The sequence below is a fragment of the Periplaneta americana genome, chromosome 2, assembly GCF_040183065.1.
Source record: "Periplaneta americana isolate PAMFEO1 chromosome 2, P.americana_PAMFEO1_priV1, whole genome shotgun sequence".
Taxonomy (NCBI): domain Eukaryota; kingdom Metazoa; phylum Arthropoda; class Insecta; order Blattodea; family Blattidae; genus Periplaneta; species Periplaneta americana.
Window position 1 is genome coordinate 24,240,788 of NC_091118.1, and position 23,181 is coordinate 24,263,968.

General features: G+C 35.1%; 1 protein-coding gene across 1 annotated transcript; it reads left to right on the forward strand.

The window, feature by feature from the left end:
* The first annotated feature begins 8,678 nt into the window (after positions 1-8,678).
* Positions 8,679-20,148, forward strand: LOC138695245 (uncharacterized). The gene is made up of 5 exons (XM_069819694.1): positions 8,679-8,814; positions 13,591-13,706; positions 15,013-15,110; positions 16,452-16,547; positions 19,950-20,148. The coding sequence occupies exons 1-5, from the start codon at positions 8,791-8,793 to the stop codon at positions 20,084-20,086; spliced, it is 471 nt and encodes a 156-aa protein (XP_069675795.1). The 5' UTR covers positions 8,679-8,790; the 3' UTR covers positions 20,087-20,148.
* The last annotated feature ends 3,033 nt before the right edge of the window (positions 20,149-23,181 follow it).

Below are 23,181 nucleotides of genomic sequence, written 5' to 3' on the forward strand. Positions count from 1 at the left end.
GTCCGTTTATAATAGAAGACCAAATCTAAACATTGTTATAAATAATTATGCAATATGTCACTATGCAACAGTGTTCATGAATTTAATTCCTAAATAGGCCTATAATTAAAACAATAAATAGTTAAAACAGTTGAATGAACACATTTCATGAAGGAATTGGTCTTCTTTTATTAGGCATAAACAGTAATTAACAATGACTGTAATAGAATTACTTAAATTTTGATTGCAAAAATGTCTTAATGAACATGAAAACCTTATTTTAACACAATTACAAGCGATAAAAATTAAAATGTTTTCGGTTAAAATTGTTGTAAGAATAATACAAATGTTTTAATGACTTATTCTATTTTAGTTATATTTTATGAATACTTTTCATACTCGTAATTTAAGCTCAAAAAATATACAAAAAAAAAAAAAAAAAATTCACTGCTTATCATTAAGAGAAATTTTCATTAAGACCTACATTATTTTATAATGCGCTACATTAGATGTAAGGTAATTAAATTTGTGACGAAGCCAAAATGATGTAATATGTATGGCGAATCTATCTACCTAGATATTCGCTACCCAGGCTATATAACTTACTTCGTTTTCGAGTGACGTAAGGGGCTGTCGAATAATGACTTAATTTAGAACAAAATAACATAAATTATTGCTTAACAGACTATATTTATTAATGTTTTATATTTGCTACTTATAATAAAACTAACATTTGTCCATTATTATACAAAACTCCAGCACTCCTTTGAAAGAGTGTGGTTTCGTGCTCAAATATAGCCCCAAGAATTGTCGTGGAAAGTTGGTTTATAGCCTTGGAATTATTTATCTGTTCACTTTGACTTGTAATGACCCACCGTTTTTATTTTTTGTTAAATCTACCCACACACAGAAACAAATCTAAGCTCACTGTAATGTTTATTTTATTTTAGTAGGTTATTTTACGACACTTTATCAACATCTTAGATTATTTAGCGTCTGAATGAGATGAAAGTGATAATGTCGGTGAAATGAGTCCGGAGTTCAGCACCGAAAGCTACCCAGCATTTGCTCTTATTGGGTTGAGGGAAAACCCCGAAAAAACCTCAACCAGGTAACTTGCCCCGACCGGGAATCGAACCCGGGCTACCTGGTTTCACGTCCAGACGCGCTAAACGTTACTCCAGAGGTGTGGACCACTGTAATGTTCTAGAACAATGAGAGCAAGAGCAATACAATGAGAACATGGGAAATACAAGGAGAACAAGGGGAATAGAAGAAAAACAAGTGGAATACGAAGATAACAACGGGAATATGAGGAAAACAAGGGAAATACAAGGAGAAAAAGGGGAATAGAAGAAAAACAAGGGGAATACAAGGAGAACAAGGGGACTATGAGGAAAACAAGGGAAATAAAAGGAGAACAAGGGGACTATTAGGAAAACAAGGGAAATACAAGTAGAACAAGGGGCATAGAAGGAGAACAAGAGGAATAGAAGAAAAACAAAAGGAATACAAGGAGAACAAGGGGACTATGAGGAAAACAAGGGATATACAAGGAGAAAAAGGGGATTAGAAGAAAAACAAGGGGAATACAAGGAGAACAAGGGGAATACAAGGAGAACAAGGGGAATAGAAGAAAAACAAGGGGAATACAAGGAGAACAAGGGGACTATGAGGAAAACAAGGGAAATACAAGGAGAACAAGGGGACTATGAGGAAAACAAGGGAAATACAAGGAGAACAAGGGGCATAGAAGGAGAACAAGGGGAATAGAAGAAAAACAAGGGGAATACAAGGAGAACAAGGGAAATAGAAGAAAAACAAGGGAAATACAAGGAGAACAAGGGGACTATGAGGAAAACAAGATAAATACAAGGAGAACAAGGGGCATAGAAGGAGAACAAGGGGAATCGAATAAAAAGAAGGGGAATACAAGGAGAACAAGGGAAATAGAAGAAAAACAAGGGAAATACAAGGAGAACAAGGGGACTATGAGGAAAACAGGGGAAATACAAGGAGAACAAGGGGACTATGAGGAAAACAGGGGAAATACAAGGAGAACAAGGGTCATAGAAGGAGAACAAGGGGAATACGATAACAAGGGAAATATGAGGAAAAACAAGGGGAATACGAGGATAACAAGGGGAATATGAGGAAAACAAGGGAAATACAAGGAGAACAAGGGGACTATGAGGAAAACAGGGGAAATACAAGGAGAACAAGGGGCATAGAAGGAGAACAAGGGGAATACGATGATAACAAGGGAAATATGAGGAAAAACAAGGGGAATACGAGGATAACAAAGGGAATATGAGGAAAACAAGGGAAATACAAGGAGAACCAGGGGACTATGAGGAAAACAGGGGAAATACAAGGAGAACAAGGGGCATAGAAGGAGAACAAGGGGAATACGATGATAACAAGGGAAATATGAGGAAAAACAAGGGGAATACGAGGATAACAAGGGGAATATGAGGAAAACAAGGGAAATGCAAGGAGAACAAGGGGCATAGAAGTAGAACAAGGGGAATCGAATAAAAAGAAGGGGAATACGATGATAACAAGGGAAATATGAGGAAAAACAAGGGGATTACGAGGATAACAAGGGGAATATGAGGAAAACAAGGGAAATACAAGGAGAACGAGGGGAATAGAAGGAGAACAAGGGAATACAAGGAGAACAAAAGAAATGCAAGGAGAACAAGGAGAACAGGAAGAGAACAAGAGAAAGACAAGATAAAAAGAGGGGAAAAGGAAAATATGGGGAATACAAGGATAACAGAGAAAGAAAACAAGGAAAACATGAGTGGAAGACAAGGAGAATAAGGGCAATGCCAGAAAAACAAGAGAAGGAAATTGAAAAAAGAGAGAAAAGCAATAAAAATACGAGAATAAGGGGGAAAGAAATACAAGGGAAATAAGAGCAATATACAGAGAATAAGGAGAATACAAGGAGAGCGAGAAAAAATGTATGAGAAAGAGGAAGAGAAGGGAAACAAAGAGAATACAAGGATAATAGGGAAAGAAAGACAAGGAAGATAGGAGAGGAAGACAAGAATAACAAGTGGAATACGGGGAGAACAAGGACAAAGCAGGAGAACAAGGGAGAAAGCAAGGAGAACAAGGGAGAAAAGAAGGATAACGAGGAGAAAAGAAAGGAGAACAAAATGAATTCAAGGACAACAAGGTGAATTCAAGGATAACGAAAGGAAAGACAAGCGAAACAAGAGAGGAAGACAAGGGTAATACTAGAATATAATGGAAATGCAACGAGAACAAGGGAAATACAAGGAAAACAAGAGAAAATCGAGGAGTACAAGGGGAATACAGAGATAACAAAGGAAAGGCAAGGAATATGAGGGAGGAAGACAAGGAAAACAGGAGGAATATAAGGAGAAAAAAGGAAATACAAGGAGGAAAGGCGGACTACAAAGAGAAGAAGGAGAATACGAGGATAAAAAAGAGAAATATAAAGCGAGTCATGGAAATACAAGGAGAACACAGGAAATACAAGAGAACAAGGAGGAGAAGAGAAAGACAAAGAAAACAATGGGAATACAAAGAGAACAAGAGGAATACAAGGAGAACAATGGGAAGAGAATGAAATCAAGGGAAATATGAAAAGAACACTGAGAATCAAGGTGAACAGAAGAACAAAGTGGGTTGCATTTTTATGTGACAGTCAATGCTAAAGTAACCCTCCTCTCCTCCCCGTACACCTAGTGAAGGGAAAGACTTTTGCCCATTGTGTGTCCCATACATGCGATGGTTGTCCGTCCGACTGGTGGCCTAGATAACATTCATGAGCGGAAGCTGACTACGTCGTCTGCTTCGTTTACCACAAATTACGTCACGACCTGACCGGGCATTGATCCCGGGCCGCATGGATGGAATATCGGCGAGCTAGGGTTTGAGTCTCAGACTTGGTTGAACGGAGCATTACTTCTGGTAGCTGCTAAGGAGTAACATGATGATCACATGTTTTGTTTTACGTAATCCAATCACATTGCGCCATTATGTTGTCTCGGCATGGTGTGGTAACATGAAAAGACCTATGTCAATTTCCTCCCGATTCTTAACAAATTCAATACATTTGATATTTCTATCAGGGATTACACTAGATTTGACATAATATCAATAACCTCCTGTAAAAAAAAGTGTTAGAGCTGGAAAATATGCACAAAAACCATTTGCAAAAAATGCGCGCAGTCATCTACGTATTTAGCCTACAGTGGAGGCATAGATGTTATACAAGATTGTTTTAGTTATCTAGTGCTGTCAATAAGTAGGGAAGAAAGTAATACTGTAAGGTCATATGACACATAAATATGTATTTTGAAGAAATGCATATTTTGAAATAGCCAGGTGTCTAGAATGACAAGGTTTCAAAGTATAATATTTTCAATACTCGTATCTTTAAGTACTAGTATTTCCACAGGTGGTAGTGACAATAGCGATATATTATTTTAAAGAAATAAATTAGTTTGAAGACAAATCACTATCCAAGTTATCTGTTTTATAACGCAACAATCACGTCACAAGACAGTCAGTATAAAACACCGCATGGATCACGCTGGCACAAAATCATCTACAGCACAAGAGCGCGATGTCTGGTAAGGAAACTTTATTTCAGATTTTTTAAATTTAATTATCCTATGAAAAGGTAAATTTCTTGTGTGCACAACAAAGCTTTTCAAAAAGTGACATGGAATTCACTGAATCCATTTAATTGCGTGAAACGTTTATGCTGTTCGTGATTGTTATTGTGAGTATGGTTGCGATTGTAAGGATGTTTGGGATTTGAAATACAAGATTGATATTTCTTTTCATTTCTATTTTCATACTCCCCATATTTAAATTTAACAAGATTCTCGCACAGTCTAGTATATACAGTCACGAAGCTTGAGTTGTTGAGGGTGCTAGGAACAATAGACTGTGCAGGTACTATTTCACATTGTCTGTAATGAGGCGATAGTAGCGATCCTAGTGGTTAGCAACTGCCTATGGATGCATATTTTTTACGTATTGAGCTTCGTGACTAAAATATGAAAAAAGCCGTCCCTTAAAAAAATAAGTTTCGTAACAAGTAGGTCCTAAAATCAAATACGATACAGATATTTTCGTGCTATTCTTGAATTGAGGCGCTGACACGGGAAAGGTAGTAACTGCCAAAAACAAAATTTTTCAGGGGAAGCAAAAAACAAATTTATGAACACTTTCTCACTTACATTATTACAGAAACTGCTTTAAATGAAAGGCATACACTCATGTTTGTGTTACACATGAAATATGAAAAGTCTAGCACAGATTTATCTGTGAAATCCTATTTTATGAAAATAGAACATTGAAATCACTCCTTAGCCAAACTGAGAATTAACGTTATTTATACATTATGCACCAATTTTTCGGTAAAATGCATGATACTTTTCATCGAGGAAGTCTAACAGAGATAACAAGTCTCTCTTTTTGGCATCAGGCACGACTGGTCTTCTTTCAAGGCGTTGCAAGCAATGCAAGTTAGTGATTGACGTTAATGACTGTCCTTTCTTAAAAATCCTGTGCCCTGTCCACATTTCAAGGTCATTAAATGACTGTCTTGTTTTTATTAGAGGAAAATCAGCTTTTGAGAGTCTAATCCAGTTGAGGGTGCTGATTTTGATAGGAGTTGTATTCAAAAACTTGTCACATTCTGCAGAAATACGAAGAAATCCTCATTCTTCATCATTATTACATTATTAGGCCTTACTTCTTCTGGAACCATGGTCTTTCATCTTTTTTTTTCTTTTCTCTATGATGCCAAATTCCTTATCACATGGCATGTAGGAATGTTCTGAAACCAGGAATTTCAAGTCTACTGAATCAAAATGTTTCTTGGCAATAATGTAAATCAGGACCATTAGAATCATCCGATTCTTATTCTGCCCTGTACAGTTATCAGCCCATATTTGTCTAGACACACTCTGATGTTGTAAAAGGAGTTACTACCTTCTCCGCGCCAACAGCTGTGCACATACAACTTACAACATCTAGTGACTACGTTTCCAACTTCGTTTCATTACATACGGACATACTACCTTCTCTGTGCCATTGGCATGGCCATTTACTACCTTCTCAATGAAAAACCTAAAAATTCGAATTTTTGGCAGTTACGACCTTTCCCATGTCAATGCCTCAATTATTTTACTGGAAATCATACACAATCAACAAACGATATATAATAATTATAAATTTAAAAAAAATTGGAAAAGATAATGAATGATGAAGAGAACTCAGTCTTTTCACTTGAGATGTACTGTTTTCAAGTCATCGTGCGTTGCATTACTGTCTGTAAGCCAGCAGAAAACGTCTTCATAAAATGCCGTATGTTCACTTGAGATGTAGAGTCTACTGTTTCATTTTTTCCAAGTCTTGCACTTCTTTCTGTTTCATTGACACCTTTCCTGCTGAGTAGACTGGATCTATTGATGTGGGAACAGATTCTCGCAGAAGTGCTGTGAAGAATGCGTGGCTTACTAATTCATTAATACTACTAGATACTTTGATGTATTGAACTTTTATTTTTATTTTATTGGGTTATTTTACGACGATTTATCAACATCTAGGTTATTTAGAGTCTGAATGAGATGAAGGTGATAATGCCGGTGAAATGAGTCCGGGGTCCAGCACCGAAAGTTACCCAGCATTTGCCGTTGTATTGAACTCTGTCATGTGTAGCTATACTCAAAGTGGAATAGGGTACACATTTCAAAATTTATTATCTCACTAGCCGTACCCGTGCGCTCCGCTGCACCCGTTAGAAATAAATATAAAGTAATTACATAATTAAAATAGGACATTTGATCCAGGGAACATTCGTGTTTGATAGAAGGATAAATCGTTTAATATGTTACTTAATTTAAATTGCATCCAAATAATTAAAATGCGATCATTTTGGTCCAGAGACACTCATTTGGTGCAATGACAATTCCTTTAACATGTTTCTTAATTTTTATTACATGCATCCATAGTTCAATGAAGATTGACTCTTTCAGGGGCTAGCTAAAGTTTTTCTGTATATTTTGTATTTTATATTACAATTATTAGCAAAATAATAAATAAATAAATAAATTTAGATTTAATGTGTATATTTTATTTTACTTGTTATAGGTTTCCATTGAATTATGGTAATAACTTAATTTTAACCCTTGTTTTCTACGTATTCAGTAAATGGAGCTTGGCCCACTATGGTTGTGAACCCTTCAAATAACTTATATTGTATTATATTATATTATATTATATTATATTATATTATATTATATCATATCAGAAGTTACTGTAATAACATTATAGCATTATGTCCATCTAGAGAAACTACACTTTCCAATGGTGAAATAATAATTAATTTACAAATCGGTTAATTTAGCTTCCGATATTACTTCATACAAACACAGAAACATTCTCTGTAGGCTATCTTTCATAGCTTTCGATTGTTGCTGTCCAAGGCCCCTTATAGACGAAGTCATTTGTTTTTTAATTCATTACACGTCCTTAGATGGCAGTTATTTTAATTTTAAAACTCATTTATCTCATTAAATATCAGTCCTATCAAAATTTTTCGAGGTATAAAACTTATCGGAAATGATTTTTAAACAAACTTTTGTTATGTAATATTTTTCAGAAAATTAAATATTAAGCGAGATATTTCGATTTATTTAATTGAGGCCCCCTTATAACCCCCATTTTAAATAATGTATTTTGAATGCCTTATAGCCTAAAATCTAAGTTACAACGAACTTAATTTATATTCCAATTTTCATCGAAATCGGTTCAGCCATTATCGCGTGAAAAGGTAACAAACATACAGACAGACAGACAGACATACAAACAAAAATTTCAAAAAAGCGATTTTCGGTTTCAGGGTGGTTAATTATATATGTTAGGACCAATTATTTTTGGAAAATCGTAAATTACCAGAAAAATTTCGGCTACAGATTTATTATTAGTATAGATTTCTTTGTTTGTTCCTTCTTTCTTCAGAAACAGCAGTCTTTTGTAATATTTATTTTGTTTTCAGCTGTTCGCACTCGGCCACCACTGCCAATTTAATAGTTTTAAAACGATGCATGTCATTGACTAGTGACTAATTGAAGGGTTCAGAACCATAGTGAGCCAAGCGCCATTTACTAAAACCGTAGAAAACAAGGGTTAAAATGAAGTTATTGCCATAATTCAATGGAAACATATAGCAAGTAATATAAAGTAACTTATACACATTAAAACTAAATGAATGATATGTCAATCTTCATTAAACTATGGTATTCACTTGACTTTAACCCTTGCTTTCTCCGTTTTTAGTAAATGGCGCTTGGCCCACTACAGCTCTGAACCCTTCAATTAAAACAAATTATGATTTTAACTGCTTCTAATAAGCCAACGAACAATGTTATTGGCGTCCTTTGAAGCAGAAACGATGGGTTTATCAATGTAGGCCTTACTTTCGAAACTACGACAAAAATGAAAATGTCAAAAATGATGACTTATCCCCTTTTAAAAAAATTAATTCATATAAAGATTACTGAACAGCCTCGTCTCTTTCCAATCCACACTATTTTCTCTAAGATCCCCATCAGTTTGTTCCAATCCACTCTGTCAAAAGCCTTTTCTAATCAATTATTATTAATTTTAATCGTGACATTATTGTGAGAATTTCAGCACCTGTGCAAATTACTCGTATTTACAGTTGCAAGAGAAACACTCCTAATATTGTTCTTGGCGAGCTTCTGCAAAAACTTGGAAGCGGCAGATGTTATATGTGACATTGGGGTTCCACCCATGAAAAACTTCAATCTTCCTGCAGTACGTATAAGCTAATAAAGCAGTAGCGGCCAGTGACCGAAATCCTCGGTGAGGCCAGATGCAACTAGTTTAAAAGCCTCCGATAAGAAATGTTTATTCATGATAATAATTAGTACTCTTATTATATTATTAATGCCATTATTACTGAATTATTATGCATATTATTATTATTATTATTATTATTATTATTATTATTATTATTATTATTATTATTATTATTATTATTATTATCATTATTATTAATGAAAAATAATGTCACTCACCAAATAAGTTGTTATGCTGTGAGTTTGTTTTAGTGATTGTTCGAATGTGCTGAAGCAATTCATATTATGCTCAGCTGAAGAAGTATTTCTTAAAATTCCCCTGGAAATATTTTTCAGATCGCTGAAACTTTTAGTAGACACGCATTTCTTTCTTCCTTTCTTTTTTTCCTCTTTATTTTTTCTCCTTTAACAGCAACAAACAAGGTTTATTTTGCACCACATTACCACTTAACCATTTATATTGTCCATATCAGGATGCAATAGAAACTCGCGTTTTAAGATTATCTGTCAGAAAAATTTGTCAACGATGGCATAGGTATCTCAGTAGGCTATCTCGTTATTTAAAACTTCCTTGCTTTCAATATCATTTCTTCTCGAAAATGGACATTCTGACAATTAATAAAGTACATAATCATTATTTCTCGCACCTATTTCTGTTTATATTTTCCCGAAACACATAACAACATTGGACCAGACTCACTACTGTACTACTGTACAACACCCTCGCTTAAGTCATAAACTGAGACATAAGAGGAGAGAACAGTGTGGGTCTCTGCCTAAAAAAGAGCGGAAATTTTTATGTTATTTGTGGCCTATTTAGGAAGACAAGTCACCACTCCTATATCCACCTCCATTCCACCCTTGAGGCCGGCCCATGGATGGGAGGAGTAAAAAAACCTGACCAGGCCACGAGGCCAGACGAATTGTGCCTCAGCTACAACGTTTCAAGCGCAACCTCAAAGCCCGCGAAAACAAACGAAATGCAGAAGCCAGACCCGGCACGAGCGATCCTGGCCTCAGGAACAAATTTTACTGCAAAACAGGTCTATATACATCACAAAGTTTTCATATACTTCTACAGCGATATATGCTTCACTCAAATAACTAATACATTATATAACAAAAAATTTGATTCCAGTTAAGCCAAGTGACTGAAGCTTGGCCTCACTTGCCTCAGTCAATCAGCCGCCACTGCTATAAAGCCATAATGCTCAGTCACTAATGCTGAAGCTGTGCTTCTACATAGGTTGGATAAAAAGTAATGGCAACACTGCTGTCACGTGACGATGGTTCGTTCGAGAGCTGCCAGCTGTGTGAACATAAACAAGGACTGTTAGATGAGTTAGTGCAGCCAGCGGCGACAGTACTCAATCAATCTACTGCAGTGTGTAGAACGTGTTCACTTTCATAGGGAAAGTGCAAGCGCCCTAAGACCATCCTTACAAAACTAAAGCAACGTTCCTGGATCAAAATTGAAATGGCACGAGGTCATAGTGCACAAGAATGTTTTCAAGGACTGCGTGAAGCATGTGGCGATGCAGCGTTGCCATATCGCACAGTTGCACGATGGGTTAAAGCGTTCCGGGAAGGCCTTGTTGCACCGGTACCAAAGGGAAGGTGACGACTTTCTTGGACGAATCGTCGCTATGGACGAAACCTGGACTCGTTCGTATGAACCAAACTTGAAACGCCAATCAAATGAATGGAAGCATCCCGGTTCTCCTCGTCCAAAGAAAGTGCGCCCTACACAAAGTGCTGTGAAGGAGATGTTCATTGTGGCGTATGACATTGATGGGGTAATACTGCACCACGCTGTACCTCCAAGGCAGACGGAAAACGCGGACTACTGGAACATCCACCGTACTCACCCGATATGATCCATGCGATTACGATCTTTTCACCAAAGTGAAAGAACCACTGCGAGGGACCCGGTACAATACCAGAGATGAACTTATCCGTGCTTTAGGGCGGTCAATACGGAACATCAACAAAGATGGACGCGCTGATGGTGTACGACGCCTTCCAAACATTTGGCAAAAAGTAATAAATAAGGGGGGCGACTATATAGAAGGTACGTAAATGTTGTACCCCTGTGAATAAAGCCATGTAAGAAATATCGAACTGTTGCCATTACTTTTTGTCCAACCCTAGTAGAACCAACGTTACTCCCGATAGCTAGTTGATGATTTTTGCTCTTTGTAAGAATCTTCTGTGGGCCTGTGTACTGTACATTTAACCACTTCCACCTCAACCTCATTTCATCTATTATATGCAATAGTTATAAACAGACTGGTATGTAGTCTTCGAAGTTCTCATGCTGATATATGAAGGATTTGGGGCTAATCGTCAGAGGATGGGATCCGGCAAGGCAGAGACGGGATGGGCCACCTGTCAGCAGCGGATTCACTAATGCCACCCAGGCCACCTGGACAACCATCGCATAAGGCTCACAATGAGCCAAAACAAGTGCCTTAGTGTACAGTAAGACCCTGGAAAAGACAAGCCAAGTCAAGATACATCATCGTCGGTAATGAAAATGGCCATAGGTCTTAAGAGATAAACCAAGTCGGGTTTGTATGACGATATTTCAAAGACAATGGAGCTTTTCGAATCTCGTTCCATGGAAGATAACTTATTATCACGGAACGGATTTTTAAGTAAATAAATATTTCTTTTGCTTGTAAATAAATGACTGCAATTGAATAATTTTTTAGAAACCCCCATAAGTCACGAAATACAAAGTTTTGGGGAAACAAAAAACTGTTTAAAATAAATACATGGGTTAAGAATTAGAATATTTGAAATGGAAAATATTGACATAAAGAATAATAGTTGTACATTGACGTTCAAAGATAACTGACCCTGCTAATCGATAGTGATCGATAATTTGTTGGTGTAAGTGTGGCTTCTTTAATTATTACTTCTATGAATAGATGGCGAAGACAATAATCAGTGCTGCCAATCGTACATAATTAATATATCCGCATTATAGAATTAAATATTTCATTCCCCTCTGTTGATTGTAAAACAACACTGGGTTTAGCTGGAAATCGCTGATATTGTCAATTATAAGAACAATTTATGCTTAATCTACATCATCATTTTCCCCCGACAAATTTTTAACCACCCCAATAATGGTGCCACTTATTGATTACTAGTGGAACTGCTTCAAAGTTTGTCAATTTATATATATATATATATATATATATATATATATATCGTTGGTTCTGACTTATCCCGTGGTTAGAAAGTTCACTTACACGATCATAAAATCGTACATCAGATATATTTGAACACCAGTGTATAAGCTAAGAATTCAATTATAGAGAGAAATGTGTTACGTTCAAACTAGTGCCCATTATTCAACGGTCTACTGGATAATAGCGAAATATTATCACAAATCCAGATTAACGCTAGAACAACACATTTATGAAATTGTCAGTTGTTATATTATAAAAAACCAAACACTTCAGCACATAAAAATTAACCAGTGTTAAAAATGTGTTCAAATTTCAATGAAATATGTAAAACATGGGATCTAGATTTCAGCATTTCTTACATGAAATATAAACATTTTCTTATTAATATACTGAAGGTAGTTGACTTTAAATAATACTGCTATCTATTTGTTACTCTGTAATTTGCCAATTATAGCTACATTTTACATTTTTGGCTATGATATCTATACTTATCTACTTTTCATTTATTTTTATTTTGTATTTTTCATTTACATCTATATCTGTGTCTGTTATTTAGGTAGTGTCTATTTGTCTGTTCTTTTTTTTTTTTTCATTTTTCATTTTTAATTTGTACGTACACTTGTATCTTGCATTTGTATCTGTTTTGTCTCTTTTTTTTTTGCATATGATCTGCAATTCTATGTTTTAAACAAATATCTGTACTGTCTATTGTAATTGGGGCTTTGCCCGGATGTAGAAATAAATAAATAAATAAACAAATAAATAAATAAATAATAAATAAAAATAAATAAATAATAAATAAATAAATAATTAAATAAACAAATAAACAAACAAATTCATTCATTCATTTATTATATTCCATAGATCTTACATGAGCAATGAAGCTTTAAGATGCGGAACAAGTCAAAATTTTACAATATTACAATTACAATTTTTACAGTATTTTACAATTTTTACAGTTTTACAATTTAGTAATTTTCTACAATGATGAGGTGAGGTCCGAGGAAAAAGATTACCCGGCATTTGCCTTTTGGTTGGGGAAAACCTCGGAAAAACTCAACCAGGTAATCAAGTCAAAGAGGTAAAATGAAGTGATGCCGAGGACTCGCCATAGACCATCCGGCTTCAGTCCCACGGCTGGGGAAAACTTTGGAAGAAACCATTCAATGAGACCAAAGGGGGATCCAACCCAAGCCCGAAAGCAGCTCCGGATCAGCAGCCCAGCGAGTCTGGCGACTGAGCTAAATCGACGGCTCTACTAAAAATATACAATACATAGCCAACCAGATTATTAAATTTACAAATGCAAACGATCATTCATTAGTTGAGCTATATGTATAATTAAATTTAAGGCATAAACAATTCAATCAGTTGTGATATACAAAGAAAGAAAGAAAGAAAGAAAGAAAGAAAGAAAGAAAGAAACATAAATATTATGAGAAGTGTCCAAACAAATTGACTGAAACATTTTAGGATTTGTAATATAATGGGCTTTCGTATAACAAATGACGGTTATTTTGCTTTTGTTTCAGATGTCAGACATGCCTCAGTTCTTCACCACTATGACAAATTCGAAAAAATTCTCTGAGCGATTCTGTTTACTTAGCGACTCATTTCTACATAATTCTGCTAATGCTCAGTACATAGTGTGAGTGCTTTATAATGGAGATAAAAATAAATCATTTAGTATGTAAAAGGGATTACAATGTGCTATACTGACGCTCAAAAATATCTTGCCCCTACTAATCGATAGTGATCGATAATTTGTTCGTGTAAATGTGACTTCTTCAGTTATTACTTTTATAAATAGATGGCAGAGGTAACAGTCAGTGTAGCCAATAGTACATAATAACAGCATTATAGAATTAAAATTTTCATTAGTGATTGTAAAATGCACTAGGTTTAGTGGGGAACTACTGATGCTGTGAAATATGAGAATAATATTTATACTTAATCTATACATCACCATTTTGCCCAACACAATTTTACCAGTCCCAATAATAATGTCACATATTGAGAACTAGCGGAACTATTTCAAAGTTTGCAATTTTTTATATTTTTGGTTCTGGATAAAGAGTTCGCTTAAACGATCAGAAAATTATAAGTCAGATATATGAGGAGTTCAGAGCTAAAGTGGATGAAGTCTCATGAATTGAGTTTAATTCATTTTATGATTATCTGAAGTTAGATCTTTTCCGAGCAGTAATGAATCAAGTCTTAATTCCAAGCATTCGCCGGTAGGTAGCACCAGTCACTTTTGGCTCAGATTATTTGTTCACGATGTTCTGAGCCATAGTGGATCAAGTCACCAAAGCGTTGCATCAATTACTGTGCTCCAACCACGAGAAAGTCTCTGCCGGATGAGACGAATTGGATAATGCTGTGAATGAATGTTGATGTCATAAGGTCACACACGTGGGTACTCTTATCTCTATTGGCTCGCTGTCACAGCACAAACAATAACATTGATACACACATGTTTATACTACCCTAGTTACAAAATTAGATCACTGTTAGTCTCCTGGTCTTTTAATCTTTCATACAGGAAATAAATTCAGGAGAGCGAATGGTTTTTAAACTGACGTTATAACGATAATATTATATATCTACTTCGCTCCAATCGATGACGCAATAGTAAGCGCATTCCTTTCACGGTTGATCTCCTGGTTGGAGAACAGTAACATCACAATTGTTTAAATTTTATAAATCTAGATTTTGAGAACGGAGCAATAAAATTGTTGTTAGTGAAATTAGATAATCCACTAGAGCAAGTTAACTTTAAGTCCCATTATCTCAAAACTACGTCTCATGGACTTGATCCACTTTAGCTTTGAACGCCTTATATTTGAAAGACTCCCTTGCAAAGACGCATTCTCGCGTATCTTTTAAAGTTTCTCCGCCCATTTCCCTCTCTTTCAATTCAATTCAATTAATATGGTTTCATGTTTGTTTAGATACAATTCTACAGGCTACTCTCAGACGGTTTCAAAGAGGGATGTACCCGTAGATAGAACATTCAAGGACAATAAACTCAGCATGAAATATCACGACCGTAAGTACTGATTTAATATTAATTCTATTCCACTTCCCAAATCTTTACTCGAGTTGTGTGTCGGGGAGATGTAAAAGAAAAGTACAAAAGTTCAATGTGCAATATGATGTTGGACTTAAAATAAATTCAGAAACCTTTTTTAGTTTAACTGAATATACCTATAGATATAAAATGAAATAGATATCAAAAATACCAGTAACAGTGACATAAACTTTACAAACAATGACAGCTAAACTAAAACCGCGAAAGACTAAAATTATGTTTTTTCTCTTTCGTGTCTAATTGAAAACACCGTATAAAAGAAAATATTGCCCTAAAATGAACTACCTCCATTGAGAAGAACAATACTTACTTACTGGCTTTTAAGAAACCCGGAGGTTCATTGCCGCCCTCACATAAGCCCGCCATTGGTCCCTATCCTGAGCAATATTAATCCAGTCTCTACCATCATATCCCACCTCCCTCAGATCCATTTTAATATTATCTTCCCACCTACGTCTCGGCCTCCCCAAAGGTCTTTTTCCCTCCGGCCTCCCAACTAACACTCTATAGTCTATGCCTTTCTGGATTCGCCCATACGTGCTACATGTCCTGCCCATCTCAAACGTCTGGATTTAATGTTCCTAATTATGTCAGGTGAAGAATACAATGCGTGCAGCTTTGCGTTGTGTAACTTTCTCCATTCTCCTGTAACTTCATCCCTCTTAGCCCCAAATATTTTCCTAAGAACCTTATTCTCAAATACCCTTAATCTCTGTTCCTCTCTCAAAGTGAGAGTCCAAGTTTCACAACCATACAGAACAACCGGTAATATAACTGTTTTATAAATTCTAACTTTCAGATTTTTTGACAGAAAACTAGATGACAAAAGCTTCTCAACCGAATAATAACACGCATTTCCCATATTTCTTCTGCGTTTAATTTCCTCCCGAGTGTCATTTATGTTTGTTACTGTTGCTCCAAGATATTTGAATTTTTCCAGATCTTTGAAAGATAAATCTCCAATTTTTATATTTCCATTGAGTACAATATTCTCGTCACGAGACATAATCATATACTTAGTCTTTTCGGGATTTACTTCCAACCCTATCGCTTTACTTGCTTCAACTAGAATTTCCGCGTTTTCCCTAATCGTTTGTGGATTTTCTCCTAACATATTCACGTCATCCGCATAGACAAGAAGCTGATGTAACTCGTTCAATTCCAAACCCTCTGTGTTATCCTGAACTTTCCTAATGGCATATTCTAGAGCGAAGTTAAAAAGTAAAGGTGATAGTTCATGTCCCTGCTCGCAGTGAATGAGAAGAACAATAATTTGCTTTTTTAAATTATTATTTTCAGCTGACCTTGACATGTTGAGTGGTAACTATACTGTTCTGTCAACGGATGAATTTAACTACGCAATACTGGGTGCTTGCCTTGAGGACTTCGACAGACGTGAGTAAATTAAACATTATCAGTGTTGCCAATCCAGCGATTTTCCCACTAGATCTGGCGTTTTTCTGTGCTCGTTTAGCGGGCAAAATTTATGGCATTTGTATTGCTGATATAGGAATTTAGCGGGTATTTTTAGCACTGACAGCGGCAAAATAATTTCATTTTACATTGGCAGTATAGCAATTTAGCGGTTTCTGCGCTGATTAATAGCGGTTTTTTGAGAACCGAGGTGGTAACACTGATTATTATAACATTTATATAGGCTAAAATGAAGTTTGAAGCAATTGTTTGTTCCTTGGCTAGGAAGCTGACTTCGAAGAAATAAATAACTTTGCCGAGGTCTAAGCAAGAATTTTAAGATATTATGAAGAATGTTATACACACATTTATCAAATTTAGGGTAAGTAAAGGTATTAATGCCATGAATTCGAAAAATAGCTTACAAAGGATCAGAAATACCAACAACAATATTTATTTTTTAGATATTGATCATTTGTAGCCTCTCCTGTGGAATGTAAGCTTTAAAAGTTGTAGTAATTGTGACAAGGTTTTACAACAATACAAATAAATAAAAGTATGACGCATACTGGCGCTATTAATTTTTTAAATTTAATTTTTAATTTTTCCTTGTTTGTCCTTAAAAAAGTTAAAAATTATAGGACTTGTGAAAGAAAGAAAGAAAGAAAGGAAAAACAATATTTAAAACGGAAAATAATAACTAAAATATATAAAATTGTAACAAATTACTTACTTACTTACTTACAAATGGCTTTTAAGGAACCCGAAGGTTGATTGGCCCCCACACATAAGCCCGCCATCGGTCCCTATCCTGTGCAAGATTAATCCAGTCTCTATCATCATATCCCATCTCCCTCAAATCCATTTTAATATTATCCTCCTATCTACGTCTCGGCCACCCCAAAGGTCTTTTTTCCCTCCGGCCTCCCAACTAACACTCTATATGCATTTCTGGATTCGCCCATAATGTGCTACATGCCCTGCCCATCTCAAACGTCTGGATTTAATGTTCCTAATTATGTCAGGTGAAGAATACAATGCGTGAAGTTCTGCGTTGTGTAACTTTCTCCATTCTCCTGTAACTTCATCCCTCTTAGCCCCAAATATTTTCCTAAGAACCTTGTTCTCAAACACCCTTAATCTCTGTTCCTCTCTCAAAGTAAGAGTCCAAGCTTCACAACCATACAGAACAACCGGTAATATAGGCCTAACTTAGCACCAAAAGACCCACACGTATTTCATCTAAATTTTAGGGACAGATGTTTGTTAAAATTCTTTTGATGTATCTTTTAGAACACCTTAAATCATTTATATTTTTAATTTCATCGAGCAAACCGTTATATATTTTTCAGCCATAAACCATAATTAACTTATACGTTTTGTTGAAACTTGTCAATCGATGTGCTGGAATATTAAAATTATCCTTAAAACGAGTGCTGTACTAATGAAAATCACTATTTCGATAAAAATGGTTCTCATTAGAATGTATTAAGTGAAGATAATAACGCCACTTATTTTATTATAATTTTTTTTGGAACAAACAAGTGATAAATGTAGGATTATGTTACAGAATTAAACAATTGTAAATGATTAGGGACAACAAAAGAGTCTCAATACTCATTACCACATTCTTTTAAAAAATTCAATCAAGGTCACTGTCATTGAGTGGTTCACAACCAAGAGGAGTAGAATAGAATAGAATAGAATAGAACAGAATAGAATAGAATAGAATAGAATCTACTCCTCTTGTTCACAACCGTCTTCAGTGCTGTTCATGTCGCAGGTTTCGTGATACCCAAGTCCGGTCGTTCATCCGTAAGTTAGAGATTACTATTATTATTATTAGGGCCTATTATTATTATTATTATTATTATTATTATTATTATTATTATTATTATTATATACTAAATCAAAGTTTATTCTCGCAGCGAAATGGCGTTACTACCTGCAGTCGCAAATTCTATTTCAAATGCATAATTACCATAATATAATATTATACATTTTAAAACAACACCATTCCACTAAACTGAAGAACACATAGGTCTATAAAAGAATTTCTCATAACATTTTATCTTTCACTATATTTAAAATTCAATTATCTGTACGTACTTCATGCAGAATACAATATTCACGTCACTCGACAATCAGCTCAAGCGCAGTGTTGCCAACGCCTTTCTTAAAAACCCGCTATGAAACAGTGTAGAAACCGCTAAATTGCTATATTGTCAATGTAAAATGAGATTATTTTGCCGCTGTGAGTGTTAAAAATATCCGCTGAATCCCTATATCAGCAATACAAATTTCATAAATTTTACCCGCTAAACTAACATTGAAAAACGCCAGATTTAGCGGGAAAGACGCTGAATTGGCAGCATTGCTCAAGCGCGCACTTCTTCACTTAAAGGGTGTTAAACTGACAACTAAAGATAGAAATTCGTTTCATTGTTGATTCCAGATGTTTAAGAAGGGTTCCTCTAAACACCACACTTCTCTGACTAGGGCTGCCAACACAGATTTTCACGTAACTAATTATAAAATATTAGATGGCGGTATAACATGCATGGCGTTAATACCTTCACTTAAGGCTCATTCACAATGAAAATTAAACATAACGCAAGCGTTAACTTAAGAATATAAACGTATCAAGAAGTCATACCACCATTCACGATGGAAACATAAACATAACCGCAAACATACTTGGTAACCATGGAAACATAACAACGACGCCATTTCCTCATATTCTGTCATATACTTCAGCGCTCCACGATTGTGTTCTGTTTGCAAATCACATAAGCATAAGCATGAAAATTTTGAGTTTGCAAACTTTCATGTTAACGTCTTACGGTAATGTTTATGTCAATGCTTCTGTGAACCATTGTGAATGATCCCATTTGATAGCCTGGGCGCAAACGTCTGTGTTTATGTTACGGTTATGTTTAATTTTCATTATGAATGGGCCTTTACCCTAACTAGAAATAAATTCTGAATATCTATTTTGCATTTACATTGTAAGGTATTTAGAGTTAGAGATTTCTAATATGCGTGGTATTGAAGTTATTCAGATATTATAAAACATATCAGGTGTTAGGCCTGCTTTGTATAACTCAGAAGTGGTTGGGGTCCCACCTTAAAGCTTTTCGAATGGCTGCCAAGCCTTTAGTTACGCCGCTGCTCCATAGAATTAAAAACCTAAAGTTCACAAAATGAAGTTATTATCTAGTTCTTGCACTCAGATCTGTAGATTACGCCAGAAAAGTAATACAGTCCTACATAACTCTTTACAAGTGAACAGAAACTGAGTTGAATATGAAGATAATAAGAATTCGCGTGCTCTAAATACGTAAAGTTCTTGGCTCTTATTTTATATTCTTGTTCTCTTTCCAGCTTTCATTAAGGTTATGGCTTGGCAGAGGCATATGAGTTTATGTATGCGCAATTGGATGGAGAGCACCCTCCTGGGCTTGGGTCTGGACTTAAGTACGTTCATAAAAATGAACGGTAAATTGTGTGCAGACCAGTGAAGATATCTGCTACTGTCATGAGAAAGAATTATTGTGAAATAAAGCAAAATATACTATTGGAACATCGTTTCAATTTAATTTACGTACACTGGCGTTAAAAGATACCTGACCCTACTAATCGATAGTGTTCGATAATTTGTTCGTGTAAGTGTCGCTTTTTTTTTTTAGTTATTACTTCTATCAATAGATGGCGAAGATAATAGTCAGTGTTTCCAAACGTACATAAATATCCCCGCATTATAGTATTCAATTTTTCATACCACTCTACTGATTGTAAAATAACACTGGGTTTAGCTAGTAACCGCTGATATTGTCAATTATGAAAATAATTTATGCTTAATCTACTCATTTTCTCCAATACTTTTTAATCACCCCAATAATTGTGCCACCTATTGAGAACTAGCGGAACTATTTAAAAGTTTGTCAATTTTTATATCTTTGGTTCTGACTTATCCCGTGGTTGAAAATTTCGCTTGCACGATCACAAAATCGTAGGTCAGATATCTTTGAACGACTGTGTATAATAAAACCAGGGTTATACGGAGCTGTAGGGGAAATATTTAAATTACGCAGAACGCAGAAGGTTTGAATGTAAGATATTTCTCGAATGACTAGACATGAGTTTAACAAGAAATAGAGATGTGGGAGTACTTAAGGAATTTTTAACTTGCCTAAAAGTATTTTAATTAATAGAAAGTGACTAGAATTTTAATGTTTAATATAAACGCACTACATACATTTATTACGAAATTTTATCTACAATCAAGTAAATTCAGTGACCGATTACCTTTTATTTATTGTTACGATATAATTGACTTATCGGAAAACATGTCTTTGAAATTACTTGCGGGATTAGATACAGCTTCCAGCAGTAAAATTTTGGAAATATTCAACTTTTTCTTTCATCCATTACTGTATCTTGTACAATAAAAAAATATATGTAAACACTGTCCTTTTGCTATATGATAAAAATATTTTTACGATTTAAAAATAAATATTTATATATCATATAGCATATATATATATATATATATATTTTTTTTTTTTTTTTTTTCAAAATTCATAATAGTGGCAGTTCACTGTGCAGTGATGAAGCGTTTCCCTCATAACACAAAAACTATCCAACATTTTGTAAACTGAATTTTTTGTGTGCATTTATCTAGGCTATTTCATATCTACAATATGATGCAAAATCACTTCTATACCTTTGATAGATTGTCTGATAAAAATCAATTCATTTTTAAAAATGGTCAAATATCAGTATTTTCTTCTAACACAAAATAAAAAAGATATTTATTAAGAAATTTAGTTGAAATAGCATGATATTATAAACATGAGTTTCAGCAATAAAATAAAAGAGAGAAAACATGAAAAAGTTAACAAGTTTATCAGTTATGAGGGAAACGCTTCATCACTGCACAATGAACTGCCACCGTTTTGAATTTTGAAGAAAAAAACATATATATTCCTTTTAAATCGTAAAAATATTTGTTTCATATAGCAGAAAGACAGTGTTTTAAAAACACCAATTTTCATTATTGTACAAGGTACAGTAATTGAGAAAAAAATGTTGAATATTTCCAAAAATTGTACTGCTGTAAGCTGTACCTAACCTCTTAAAGCCAGCCAGGCTAAATTAGCTTATACATGTCGGAACACAAGTTAAATTTCATAAAAAAGTCATCCCTAAATATGTCAACTTAAAAATTAGAAGTAAAACATATGCAGCCAATAAAACTAAACAACAAGCACAAGTAAACTGGCTGAAAAACGAAATTAAATTCCAGTATAAGGAAAAAATAAAAGATCAGTTCAGTGACTGATTAGGCCTACCATTTATTTATTTTTACGATATAATCATCAACTCTGAATTTAACGGGATAGGACAATAAAATTGTAGGGTCTGCAATGTTCCAGCATGAGAGAGGCAACCAAGACATCATAAACTTCGTCTTACTTCATATGAAGAATTAATAGCAAGATATGTGCTCTGGAGGTCCCGGGTTCGATTCCCGGGCTCGGCTCTCGGTGAATTTTTTCTTGAAGGAGAAAAATTACCTGGGTGTCTAGAGTCTGGAAATTTGTATGAATGTGAGTGTGGTTGTGAGTGTGCCGGGTTAATATTAATTATTAATTAACCAATCATCAACAATATAAAATACATCAGGACTGTCGCTGGGCAGTAACCTGAACACACGTTTCAGCGTCACATTGTTGACAAGTAACTCCATCTGTTAGCACAACCATAAAGCATCTAATAGATGCTATAGAGTTACCAACAACAAGAAAAAAAAAGATATGTGCACAAATTCTTAAGCTCTTAAAACGTGAAGAGGTGGGAGAGGAGGACAGCGAATATTTTATAACAAGGTGGAACAAACACGACAGGTCTCCTCCTGCAGAGCGAACATCGGCGAATATCGAACTTCGTCATACACGACAAACTTGTACACAACATAGCGCCTGTAATGCACCATGCTAAACGGTACTGTGTGTTTACATCTGCTTATCCGTGTACCTGTGTGTATAAAGGCTGGTCCACAATAAACCGAGAACACAAACGATAACGAGAACGAGAACGGAAATATTGTTAAAATAAATGTATTTAAATGCGAGCATTCACAATTAACTTTCACGTTTCCGTTCCCGGGCTCCGGCAAGCTTCTAGTTAATTGTGTATGTTCACATTTAAATACATTTATTTTAACGATATTTCCGTTCTCGTTGTCGTTTCCGTTTATTGTGAACCAGCCTTAAGACGGTGAACAACGGGAATAGTACTCAGGTACAAAATACCACTTGAATGGGTTCTCTGTTCAGGTGTGAAAAAGGAATTTAGCTACAAAACGTAATTTAGGGGGTTAAATAACTAGATATATTTCTACGAATTAATAATCTATACTAATAATAAAATAAATATAAGTGGAAAATTTACAACTCTCGCAAAAACTACTTACGAAGCAGTGAAACATGAATAAATCTTCGTTTAAGGCTGGTTCACAATAAACCGGAAACGAGAACCAGAATGAAAACGAGAAGCAGAGGACGTGAATATGAAAATTTTTGATTCACAATAAACCGAGAACGTAGACGAC